Source organism: Numenius arquata, chromosome 2, assembly GCF_964106895.1.
Source record: "Numenius arquata chromosome 2, bNumArq3.hap1.1, whole genome shotgun sequence".
NCBI classification, from domain to species: Eukaryota; Metazoa; Chordata; class Aves; order Charadriiformes; family Scolopacidae; genus Numenius; species Numenius arquata.
Window position 1 is genome coordinate 2931030 of NC_133577.1, and position 13300 is coordinate 2944329.

General features: G+C 44.6%; 1 protein-coding gene across 1 annotated transcript in view; it reads left to right on the forward strand.

Annotated features, from left to right (window-relative positions):
- ENPP1 (ectonucleotide pyrophosphatase/phosphodiesterase 1) overlaps positions 1-13300 on the forward strand; it is a 64688-nt gene that overhangs the window by 19457 nt on the left and 31931 nt on the right. The window contains exons 3-6 of the mRNA XM_074144506.1: positions 284-400; positions 3288-3413; positions 3594-3654; positions 10681-10778. Coding sequence (XP_074000607.1) covers positions 284-400; positions 3288-3413; positions 3594-3654; positions 10681-10778 — 402 coding nt within the window. The remainder of the gene's footprint in view (positions 1-283; positions 401-3287; positions 3414-3593; positions 3655-10680; positions 10779-13300) is intronic.

The following is a 13300-nucleotide window of genomic DNA, read 5'->3' on the forward strand; positions in this document are numbered from 1 at the left end:
GTTACACTTGCTTCTGCCAGTAATGAAGCACCATGTTCCTGCTAAAACAATACAGAACCCTTTGTTCAATATGATGCAAAAATATTTTTATTCAATAAGAGAAAATCAACATTTAGTTGGATCAAGACTTTCCTTTTCCTTTGGCTGTCACTGTTTTTGCAGGCATCCTACAAACTGTGGAATGGCCAACTGTGTCATTCCACACGCTGATCTTATTAATTTCTTTTGCTTGTTGACTGATTTGGGCTCGGGCACTGACATCTAACGTTATCCAATATTACAGTGAAAACCTGCAAAGGTCGCTGCTTTGAAAGGACCTTTGGAAGCTGCCGTTGTGATAGAGACTGTGTCAAGCTTGGAAACTGCTGCTTAGATTACCAGGAGACATGTATACAGCCAGGTAAGGATGGAAAAAAGCTGTGGGGGCAAACTGTCCTATGCTGTGACGTGGGACAGCTTGGCGAGTGTGAGTGCAGTTGTGGCCAGGTGGCCGTAACCCGTGGCTTAGAATCATGGAATTGCCTGCGTTGGAAGGGACCTCTCAGATGTAGTCCAATCATCAACGTAACACTGACAAAAGCCATCATGAAACCATGTCACTAAGCACTATGTCAACCTGTCTTTTAAATATCTCCAGGGATGGTGCCTCCACCACTGCCCTGGGCAGCCCATTCCAAGGCTGAATAACCCTTTCCGTGTCAAAATTTTTCCTAATATCCAATCTGAACCTCCCCTGGCGCAACTTGAGGCCGTTTCCTCTTGTCCCATCACCTGTGACTTGCGAGCAGAGACCGACCCCCCCTGGCTACACCCTCCTTTCAGGGAGTTATAGAGAGCGAGAAGGTCTCCCCTCAGCCTCCTTTTCTCCAGGCTGAACACCCCCAGCTCCCTCAGCCTCTCCTCATGAGACTTGTGCTCCAGACCCCTCACCATCTCCGTTGCCCTTCTCTGGACACACTCCAGCACCAAAATGTCCTGCTTGTCATGAGGGGCTCAAAACTGGACACAGCGCTCGAGGTGAGGCCTCACCAGTGCCGCCTTTCAGATGGACTGTGAGTTCAAAGGAGTGGCTGCTCAACAGCAGGGTGGTTCTGCTGCCAGTGGTCTCCCCCCTCTTTGTGGTCCCTCCGTTGTGACCATGGGTGGGCTGCAGTGGTGATGGGCGGTACTGGAGACTCAGCAGAAACATCACGGCTGTGGTGCGGCTGTTGTACACAAACAAAGCTTGTATTTCACCCAGCTGGACTACGTAGGAGCTGGCACAGCTAGTAGGCCGGCTTTTCCCTGGCTCCTGTGGGGACAGAGGCTGCAAGGGACCGTGCAATTGCCCTCCTCCTTGGAAAGAGGAGGAACAACGGCATCTCCGTCTCAGCCAGCCTTTTGTTCTCTGTCTGGGGCTGAGAGAACAGTGACCCGCATTGTCCCTTGTGTCAGGGACAGCCCCTACGTTCTCAAGCAAGCCAGGAATAGGAGTGCATTCTGCATATTGTATAGAATCATAGAATAGTTTGGGCTGGAAGGGACCTTAAAGATCATTGAGGTCCAACCCCCTGCCCTGGGCAGGGACACCTCCCACCAGACCAGGTTGCTCCAAGCCCCATCCAGCCTGGCCTTGAACCCCTCCAGGGATGGGGCAGCCACAGCTTCTCTGGGCAACCTCTTCCAGTGTCTCACCACCTTCACAGCAAAGAATTTCTTCCTAATGTCTAATCTAAATCTCCCCTCTTTCAGTTTTAAACCATTCCAACTTCTTCCTACTGCTCCCCTCCCTGATCAAGAGTCCCTCCCCATCTCTCCTGTAGCCCCTTTAGGGACTGGAAGGGGCTGTAAGGTCTCCCCCAAGCCTTTTCTTCTCCAGGCTGAACACCCCCAACTCTCTCAGTCTGTCTCTCTCTGTCATCGCCCGTGTGAAAAAGGGGAAGGATGGAGCAGCTCTGTGAAAGCTGCCATCTCTCCTTACCCAGCCACTGGGGCCTCTGCCCTGTTAGTCCCCAGCCTGAGTGTGAAGCAAGGGTCATCTGCTGGGACAAGGCAGGGTGACAAAGCAGATTGCACTGGTAGAGTGATTGCTAAGTGAGGAGTAGTTCTTGTGATTTGCCAGAAAGCAAAGGCCAGACGGGCAAAGGTGTGAAAAGTACCACGGAGAAATTTGACAGGGAGAGATGTTAGTGCGAGGAGTAACACTAAAGACAGAACTTGACTGTCTTCTCTAATTTAGTTTTGCCTTAATGCTTCATATGCAGCATTCTTTTCAGTTAACTACTTTTCTTCTCAGTCCTCTTTATGTGTATTTGTAAAATTCATCAATGTAGTCTCACCCTAAAATTAAATATTCCAACGTTGACTTTTAAAACCAAATGATTAAACTCAGCTCAGATCCCTGCTTCCACTGACTGTTACTGAAAGGGCCTCTAAATTGTATAAAGTTTTTTGCTGGTAGAATAGTTGCATGGGATTTACTCTCCACTTTTTCATTACACCACTCCCTCATTTTAAAGAATTCTTTAAAAACAACCTGGAGAGTGTGTCTCAGCACTAAGAATGGGAGTTCATTGCTTGGTGGTGTTTTTTGAAATTAGTTAGCCTTAACATCGGTGGAGAATCAAATTCTAATTTTCAAATAGTATCGCGTAACTGGAACCATAATAGATTCTTCTGTCTCTCACAGAAGTAAAGATCGACTGACATTGGTGGAGTTACTGAAGTTCAGTATTCCTGAAAGTGAGATCAACCTCCTGAGAATGCTTTGCTAGTCATGTGTGAAGATCACTGACTGTCCTCTAATCAAACATTTACATTTTGCTTCCATGTCTCTGTTAAGACCTTCACTTAAATATTCCCTCAGTGGGTAAATTCATTCATGTTTATCCTCATTGGCTGCAAAGGATCTACTGGTGTTTACAACTGGTAACTAAATGACCGTCTTCAAATGATACAATGCACTGGAATATTCTGGTCAGAAAAATCAATATGATTCAGGAAAAAAATCTCTACTAAAAGCAGCAGTGAAGCTGCAGTCAGTAAGTGCGTGTGGATTCTTTAGCCATGGGTGTTTCTATTTTCCAGAGTGCCAAATCACGCAATATTATGCATGCATGAGATACCTGGGGACTGTTTTTCAGGGATTATTTGAGACAGAACTTAACACTCAGTTTATTAACGTTACACTTACACTGGGGTGTCCCTGCTCATTGCAGGGGGGTTGGACTAGGTGACCTTTAAAGAACCCTTCCAACCCAAACGATTCTATGATTAATCACTTTCCTTCTCTCTCATCTTGTTTTTAGCTCACATCTGGACCTGTAACAAATTCAGGTGTGGAGAGAAGAGGCGACCAGAGTATCATTGCTCCTGTTCAGATGATTGTGTGGAAAATAAAGATTGCTGTGTCAATTATCATGCTGTTTGTAAAGGTAAATATCCTCAACGAATTCCTACGGTCTCACATATACGTACCCATGTTTGTATGAAAGGAGAAAGGACATAATATAACTTTAAAAGCACCCAGTAAAATGAAAAAAAAAAAACAACCTTGCATTTATCAATAAGAATGTTCTGTCTTAAAAAAATAAACTGCACTCATTTGTTTTAAGGAGAGGCAAGCTGGGTTGAAGAAGAGTGTGAGGACATTACTGAACCTCAGTGTCCAAAAGGGTGAGGATACTGCCTGTTTGCATAGCTCTGCTCTTTGCTTATGTTTCGTTTTGGAGATTATTTTCCCTACTGCGCCTTCCTGGGACCTGCTTGCCTTTCTTGTCCTCAGTAAGGCAGAGAAGGACCCCTCTTTGGCCAGCGTTTGGCTGTGCTTACTAACAGATAAGCTCTGTCCCAGCAGCGCTCCTGTATCCCAGCCCTTGCTTGACTTCCAAGATGTGCCCCATTCCTGAATCCCGCTGTCTCCCACAGATGTGTGCGCTCTGGGCAGCTCTGCCTTGTGCCAGCCTCAGTATTGTCACATGTCCTCCTAATACTCAGCGTTATCAAATATTTTTGGGACCCATCCAGCAATCTCAGGCCCCCTAAAACTGCCTCCCTCCCCGGTCGCTTCTAAAGACCTTTCCACTTCTTTGCCTGTTCCGGCCCCAGAGCTGCAAAACACGGGCAGATAGCTTGTCCCAGTTTCACCAGCAGTGGGACGGCGTTATTTGCAAGCTGTCTCCACGACTTTCTTTAGAAGGTGTAAAAATGCCACGGGATCCTTGTATTCTCTGGCTCAGCTCCACGCCGGGCCCAGCAAGTTATGTGTGCGCTGTGTGAGGAGTGACTCACGAAATTTATGGCGTCAGCACTCGGGCTCAGATAGTCCAGCAAAACTCCCAGCCAGGAAAGAAAAAGGGCTTTTCTTTTACTGTTTTTGCTGTGGGATCTTCAAATCAACTTTAAAGCTAAGGTTGAATGCAAACTATGATTGCACGTCGAAGTTATTCGTAGAAGGGACTTAGACGTTCTTGACTGAGAAGTGCTCCGCTGGAAAATAGTTCGTAGCCAGGTGGTGGGGATGAGATGGATTCCGTTGTTTTCTTGTTTGAAAAGTGTCAAAAAAATTCAAAACTATTTTTCATTTTGATGATTTAAAAATTATGGTGTGCTGGGGATATTTCTAGTGAAGCAAAAACATTTCATTTTGTTCTTATGTTACTACTTTTTTTTTGGACTTAAGATATTTAAATGGTGCTATATTTATTCATTGGTGTTATAACGCTGTTAAACAAAATACATTTCCTTTTGGAATATTTTTATACCAAATGAGTACTTTTCATTCTGATTCAGAGTAATAACAAACGCTGATGCTTCAGAGCATTCATCAAGACAGAAAAAGGAGTTTCTGGCCGGCATGGAGCCCAAGTCCCCAATGAGCCTCTGGGTACGAGGGTGGTAGCCAGGGGGTTCTGGAAGCTTTTGTCATTAACTGAGGTCGGGATCCACTCAGAACCTGGGAATGGACTCCAGGACGCTGATTTCATAGAATCATAGAATGGTTCAGGTTGGAAGGGACCTTAAAGATCATCCAGTTCCAACCCCCCTTTTCTTCTATTTTTTTTTTTTTCCCTTTAATTGAGGTCTGACTTGCCTGCGGTGAGGCAGGTCAGGTTGGCAGCGTGGTCCGCAGTTCTGGGCTCTTGATCATCCAGACTGGCGAACCTGCTAGACCACAGCAAGCCTGTGCTGCCTGCATTATGTTTCCGTAGAAGCCAGTTTATAGGAAGGAATAATTACCCCTGCATTTCCTTCAGGCTGGAATCAGGATGTGACTGGCGTACATATGTAAATAAGAGCTGTGAAACACCCTTGTCATACTGTTTGGACACAACCAGCATAGAATCATAGAATGGTTTGGATTGGAAAGGATCTTAAAGATCATCCAGTTCCAACCCCCCTGCCCTGGGCAGGGACACCTCCCACCAGACCAGGTTGCTCAAAGCCCCATCCAGCCTGGCCTTGAACCCCTCCAGGGATGGGGCAGCCACAGCTTCTCTGGGCAACCTGTTCCAGTGTCTCACCACCCTCACAGCAAAGAATTTCTTCCTAATGTCTAATCTAAATCTCCCCTGTTTCAGTTTAAAACCATTCCACCCCATCCTATGGCTCCCCTCCCTGATCAAGAGTCCCTCCCCATCTCTCCTGTAGCCCCTTTAGGGACCGGAAAGGGGCTCTAAGGTCTCCCTGGAGCCTTCTCTTCTCCAGGCTGAACAACCCCAACTCTCATAGGAGAGTTCTCTGTCTTCATAGGAGAGGTGCTCCAGCCCTCTGGTCATCTTCATGGCCTCCTCTGGACCTGTTCCAACAGGTCCATGTCCTTTCTGTGCTGAGGACTCCAGAGCTGGACACAGCACTCCAGGTGGGGTCTCACCAGAGCAGAGGGGCAGAATCACCTCCCTGGCCCTGCTGGCACCACTTCTTTTGATGCAGCCCAGGATATGGTTGTGTTTCTGGGCTGCCAGCGCACGTTGCCAGCTCATGTTGAGCTTCTCATCCACCAACACCCCCAAGTCCTTCTCCTCAGGGCTGCTCTAAATGCAAGGTTAGGAAGTTTTACCTCCAAGGGCAAACAAGCAAGAGCTTTGTGCATTTCCACCGTCAAAATTAATGGTGTAAACGCCTTAGGGCAACTCCTGTTGGTTAACTTGTTTTTAGGGGTTATTTTGTTTGTTATTTCTATTCAGCCTATGAAAGGGATACGTAGTGGCTCCACTAAAATTGTTTTAATCCTGGCAAAACCAGAAATGTTGCAATAAAACCCAGCCCAGGAAAGGGTGATGTGTGGTCAAAGTTGAATCAAACAGTGTTGACCGAAGGCTCATCTCAGACTGTCAGCACACAAGCCTCTCCCAAATCAAACAACTCTGTAAACAATCCACTTCTTTCTATGGGGCGGGCAGGAGCACAGGTGACTTTAGCTCAGTGCTCGTTTTGAGGCCTTGGGATGTCAGTGCTGATTCTGTGTGCATTAACACAGCGTGGTTTGTGGCTTCAATTTGCTGGTTTAATAGTGTTTTGATTTTAGTTGGGTTTGCTCCTGAGGTGCAGAACAGACAAAAGACAATGGAGTGTTCAATGAGGTGCTTAATCGGAGAAATCCCTCTGATTTCAAGGAGTCTGATGAAGTACACACCTAAGTCTTTCCAAGACTCTGTCCTACGTTATTTAATAGGATTATAAAGTTAAGGGAGTATAAGATTTCAGGAGTGATCTAGTTCTTCCTGCTGTTCTAGGAGCGAAATAATACTCTGAGAATTCAAACCTACCCAAGCAGTTTATCCTAGTGCTTAGTTAGATGGTTTTTCTGATGTCTTACAATCTTTTGCTGTCCTTTAAACCTAGTACTATTTGTTCTACCTTCACTGAGCTGGAAGAGCAGCTGATTCCTTTCCTCTTTGCATATCTCTCCTGTGCATTTGAAGATGATATATTACATACAGGGATTATGTACATTTAGCAGAAAGGAAAGCTTTATTTCCTATGCTTTATGGATGTATATAGGCAGTAGCATATGGGGGGGGGGATAGGAAGTTTTCTGTGTAGTATGTTTAGCTTTTCAAGGGGACTTTCTTTTCTTTTTTCCCTTTTTTTTTTCTTCTATTTTTTTTTTTTTTCCCTTTAATTGAGGCCTGACTTGCCTGCGGTGAGGCAGGTCAGGTTGGCAGCGTGGTCCGCAGTTCTGGGCTCTTGATCATCCAGACTGGCGAACCTGCTAGACCACAGCAAGCCTGTGCTGCCTGCATTATGTTTCCGTAGAAGCCAGTTTATAGGAAGGAATAATTACCCCTGCATTTCCTTCAGGCTGGAATCAGGATGTGACTGGCGTACATATTTAAACAAGAGCTGTGAAACACCCTTGTCATACTGTTTGGACACAACCAGCATAGAATCATAGAATGGTTTGGATTGGAAAGGACCTTAAAGATCATCCAGTTCCAAGCCCTTGCCCTGGGCAGGGACACCTCCCACCAGACCAGGCTGATCAAAGCCCCATCCAGCCTGGCCTTGGACACCTCCAGGGATGGGGCAGCCACAGCTTCTCTGGGCAACCTGTTCCAGTGTCTCACCACCCTCACAGCAAAGAATTTCTTCCTGATATCTCATCTAAATCTTCCCTCTTTCAGTTTTAAACCATTCCAACTTCTTCCTACTGCTCCCCTCCCTGATCAAGAGTCCCTCCCCATCTCTCCTGTAGCCCCTTTAGGGGCTGGAAGGGGCTCTAAGGTCTCCTGGGAGCCTTCTTTTCTCCAGACTGAACAACCTCAACTCTCTCAGGCTGTTTTCATAGGAGAGGTGCTCCAGCCCTCTGGTCATCTTCATGGCCTCCTCTGGACCTGTTCCAACAGGTCCATGTCCTTCCTGTGCTGAGGACTCCAGAACTGGACACAGTACTCCAGGTGGGGTCTCACCAGAGCAGAGCAGAGGGCCAGAATCCCCTCCCTGGCCCTGCTGGCCACGCTTCTTTTGATGCAGCCCAGGATGTGGGTGGTTTTCCGAGCTGTAGCCGCACATTGCTGGCTCATGTTGAGCTTCTCACCACCAGCTCCCCAATGGTGTTCTTCTCAGAGCTGCTCTTAATCCATTCTCTGCCCAACCTGTATTTGTGTCTGGGATTGCCATGACGCAGGTGCAGGACCTTGCACTTGGCCTGGTTGAACTTCACGAGGTTTGCACAGGCCTCAAGCCCGTCCAAGTCCTTCTGGATGGCATCCCTTCCCTCCAGCGTGTTGACGGCACCACACCGCTTGGTGTCATTGGCAAACTTGCTGAGGGTGCACTCTGTCCCACTGCCCGTGTCTCCAACAAAGATGCTAAACAGCACTGGTCCCATTACTGACCTCTGAGGAACACCACTCGTCACTGGCTTCCACTTGGACATTGAGCTGTTGAATCACTGAGCGTGAATCACTGTCAAGGCCAGAACTTGAGCCTCCCAGGCTCTCCCGCTCATGGTATTGCATTTTTGAGGCAGCAAGTATAACCTTGGCTCCCCGTGGGGAAAAAGTTACAGAAAGAGCTGATGAATCTCAGAACTGGGCTCTGGTCAGTTTGTCCAGGGGTTTTACTGGAGCAGTTCCAAAGAGAGTGTGGTTTGACATGGTCTGTCGTGCTCTGCCTCCCCGAGCCCGGGCAGGTCCCTGACTGTACGAGTTTTGGCGTTGTGTCGAATGTACGAGAAGCGAAAGGGTCAGTCTCCCCGGCTGAGGCAACGGTCTGTTTTGCCAAGTTTAATTTTACACGTGTGAGGGGGTCAAGAGCTGGATTTGCAGACAACCAAAACATGTACTTAACAGTTGGTTTACTTGTAAATGCCAAACCAGAAACAGTTGCGTAAAGTCCCTTTCTAAGGAGTTGTTTTAGATTTGGTTGGGGTTTTTTGTTGTTTGGGGTTGGTTGTTTTTTTTTTAAGTCTCGTCAGTAAGTAATATTAAAGTCTTTGCCTTAAAGCTCATATTTTATTGTGGGAAACTTTGCAGTGAAGATTTTTAGACCTCTGTGTTGGAGAGAATCAATTTGGGGGGGGGAGAAGGTATTTGCAAAAGTTGCAGAGATCAGAACGTGTGGTGCAAAAAATACTTGTAATATGGGCAAAGGTAGCACATGAAGTTTCCCTACCCTGTTCTGCCAAAAGGACTTTAGTCTTGGTCTAAAGATCATTCATTTCTGATTCCCAATGAACTGACCCTACTAAGATTTTCAGAAGATGGTATTAAATATACCATATAAATAAACATCAGGCTAGGAACACACATCTTACAAATATATATTAATGTTTTATTCTGTCTGGGCTGTAGGGCAGCCTATGTAATGGTTCTGAGTAATGGAATCCTCTTGACTGAACTGTTGTCCAAATTGTTGATTAAAATTTTCTTAGGATAGACATGTTTTGGTTGCCTGACTAATCGTCAGTTTAATATTGTCACGTTTGTTTGACTGAAATGAGGCTTATAAATGTTTGACTTGTAAATGACTGTTTGGATTTTTTTTTGTGGGGTACCTCACTAAAGAAATTGTCAACATTTTACAAATAATATTTGCCTTCTATCCTCACTGGTTTATTTTGGGAAACTAAAGTGCAACAAAGTTTTTTTTTTAAAAAATTCCATTTTACAATTTGTAAACATAAAAGGGAAAAATGAGCTTGCAATTGGCATGTAAAATATATTCAATTTTTTAATGTGAATCTGTATTTTCAGTGGTTGTTGCCGCACTGCAGTGATGGTTTGTTTTTTTTTTGCAGTCTCACATGTCCTGATATCTGTAGGTCAAACGTAGGATATTTTTTTATTCATGGTATAAGTGACTGATCTTTATTCTTGTCTGTGATGCAATATTTTAAGTACTTAGAGTTGGAGAGAAATTGTTTGGACAGGGCTGAAGCTGGGAACAAGTCAAGGCTGGAAAACATACATCCTGTGGAGACTGGAAGGGGAGAATTTATTTTTGCTAGTTCCAGTGAAATGAGTTCCTGAATTCATCTGTCAAGCTCCAGCCAGAAAGACTGTCACAGTGTTCCAGTCTCAGGGCCACATTTTTCACTTTGGAGATTTGGTTTCTGTACCAGAAGTAAAACTAGTTCTTCTTGGTTAAATAATCCTTATAAGATGAAAGGAAAAATGTGTGTTATAGCTGCTGATTTAACATATCCTGTAGATTAGACTTTCTTAGTTTTGTGTATAGAATATGTAAAAAGATGAATTCCTCCTTTTTTTTTTTTTTCCAGCTAGCTGACAAGTTGTTCAGGGGCAAAGTGAATAAAGGAAAGCCATGGCTTCACGCTGCCTCTTCTCTTTCCCTGCTCATACCTCGGGGCTGGAGGGGGGGTTGGAGGGGCTGAGCGCTGCTCCAGTGGGACCCATTTCAAGATAAGACCCACCAGACAGATTACATCTTGGCTTGTTCTTTATTTTATGGGTGTTTTGTGAAGTCAGGCCGTGTCATGGTTTCCCTCTGCATGCCCTCCTGCAATCCTCAGCCTCTTTGGCCAGGCTACGAGCGGAGGGACCAGACGGCTGGTCTTCTCACCACCACACCACTCTCCACACCTTCCTGCTTAGGGAGACTTTCTTGGCCTGGCTTATAGTCCCATCAGGAGCATCCTCGCCATTTTGGTGTGGGGGGGAAACTTGCTTGAAATAAGTGATAGGAAATTATTTCTCAGAGTATGTCTTTTTAATGCTTCAATTTCTGTTTGTTCAGATTTACCAAGTCTCCGGTGTTACTGTTTTCACTGGACGGCTTCAGAGCAGAATATTTGCAGACCTGGGGTGGACTCCTGCCTGTTATTAGCAAATTACGTGAGTAGTTTCTTTGTCCAAGCAATATTGTGATGTCTTGCCTGAAAAATCCATAGATGCAGCTATGCTTACTCTTTAAAACCCTCACCCTTCTTCGGTGGAAGTTGAAGTTGTCGCCGCTAAACAACTGTGCACAGAGAACCCGAGGTGTGGGAGGGCGGAAGGGCAAGGAGAGGAAGGACATGAAGAAAGGGCCCTCTGGATTTTCAGTGAAACCTTAAAAATTATTAAGTAGCCCTTGCTGTATTTAGGAGGCGGATGTTTTTTGCTGTGAGCTTACTTTATTTCTTCAAAACAGAAGTAGATCCACTCTTTACTCTGTATTGGTTATATATTGGTTATATATTGTCTCATATTTAGGTGGAATGGCTTTGGAAAAATGGAAAGCAAGGTAAAAAGCAGTTGATTATATTTTAAAAGCAAGAAGATGGAGAAGGAAGAGATTAGGAACAGATGATACAGAAGGGCTGGTAGATTCAGTGCTGAATCTGAGAAAACTTTCATTTAACAAACATTTTCAGAAGAAATGGGAGCCTCATAAGTATATATTTTTCCCTGGCTTTTGTAGTGTCTGAGTAACTTTAGTCACTTTTCCTGTCTCTATTTTGGCTGTGGTCTGTAAAGAACTGATGGCATTTCTTGTCTGAAAAATATGCCAATCTTCTTGTCATTCAAAAATTACTACCTGGGATAACTGGTTTCAGTTTGACTAAAAATAAATCAGTAAAAATACTTGCTTTTTTGTACAGCAGTTGTTACAACTTGATCCGTTCCAGAGGATAACAATTCGCAGATGTATTTGAGGTTTTAGGGTTTGGGGTTTTTTTTTTTTTTTTTTTTTCATTTTCTTCAATGTTAGAATGAAACAAGGCATTTGAAATTATTTCATTAGACACAGTTATAAAAAAAAATTCAACAGAAGACGACTTCTTGGGTGTCATGGGGAGAGGCTGCCTATTACAAACGGTTATAGTTCTGGCTGAGATATAAAATAACAGTGCCACAAAGCATCCGTAGGACTTCCAGGCTGTGACAGCCACTTCCACATGTGAAGTTCCTTCGTTCCTTGGTCTGGACAGGCTGCAGTGCAACTTCTCTCATTGACTTCTATAATAAACTTGTATTTTTCTTTCCACTGAACCCATGGTAAATTCTGCCCACTAAGAAGTATAAATATCTTGGTGTCTTCATCAAAGTCACTTCACTTCCCCAGAACCACGGAACTCTTAATGGTCAAAACTTACATTTTTAAAGGATTCTAAAACCAGAATGTCTAATAATACATGTTTGAGACACAATAAAATAAGGAACAGTCTAGGGGTAGAATATTGTTTCTGTGTCATGGCTACAGTTCTACGTTACTATTGATAGCAGACTTTTATGATACGATATAGAATCATAGAATGGTTAGAGTTGGAAGGGACCTTAAAGATCATTGAGTTCCAACCCCCTGCCCTGGGCAGGGACACCTCCCACCAGACCAGGTTGCTCCAAGCCCCATCCAGCCTGGCCTTGAACCCCTCCAGGGATGGGGCAGCCACAGCTTCTCTGGGCAACCTGTTCCAGTGTCTCACCACCCTCACAGCAAAGAATTTCCTCCTAATATCTCATCTAAATCTCCCCTCTTCCAATTTAAAACCATTATCCCTTGTCCTGTCACTACAAGGATACTACAGGATCTTCAGCTTTTTCATTACAAAACCTTGCTTTCCAGGCTTTTTTTTTCCCCTCATGGTACCACGGCGGGTGAAAAGCTCAGATAAGACAAATTTTCTTCAGTAAGAGAAAAATAGTCTCATGAATGAAAATTGGTGTCACAATTGCATGACACCGTGAGGGCCTGTTGCTTCAAATCTCTATCTTCAAATGTCCTGTGTGTCTGGGCACTGGAAATGGTGCCAAGGAGGCAGACTGTAAAGAAAAGACATTTCTATGAGTGTGTCAATGCTGCTACAGTAATTTACTGTGCAGGAAAGGGTAATGAAATCTGTTCCTCCATAGGAGACAAGTGACAATAGTGGATAGATTACTGAAATCGCTGAAAAATCGTGTTGAATCCTTTTGAAGTTCATAGATATCCATATACAGGACTAGTAAGTGTTCAGAAAGGGACACAGTTTATGAATGGCAGCATTTAAAAAGCAGTGAACCGTTATTTGCATTAAATAACTTATCCTACTGCTCAGTTCTCTATTAAATTAGACCTGTGCTAAATCCCTGGATTTTCCTCTTTAAAACACTTGATGGCAAACGCGGCATTCTGCGAGATAAAAATATTCCCGTTATCTAGTCCTGTTGATTCAGCCGTGCCTACGATGAAATTCTCATCTCTCCTTGGAGAAGTTTGTTAGGGCAGACGCCTGTAAGACAATAGCTTAATTTCACTTTTAGCAAGTTTTATTATACGCTCGTCGTCTACCTGCTAAAGGGTGGGCAACTCAGGTGGAGCTGGGGGTTTTCGGTGAACCCAGGCATTGCCATAATGTGTGCTTTGTGGGGTTCATGTTCACAGACTTTTATGC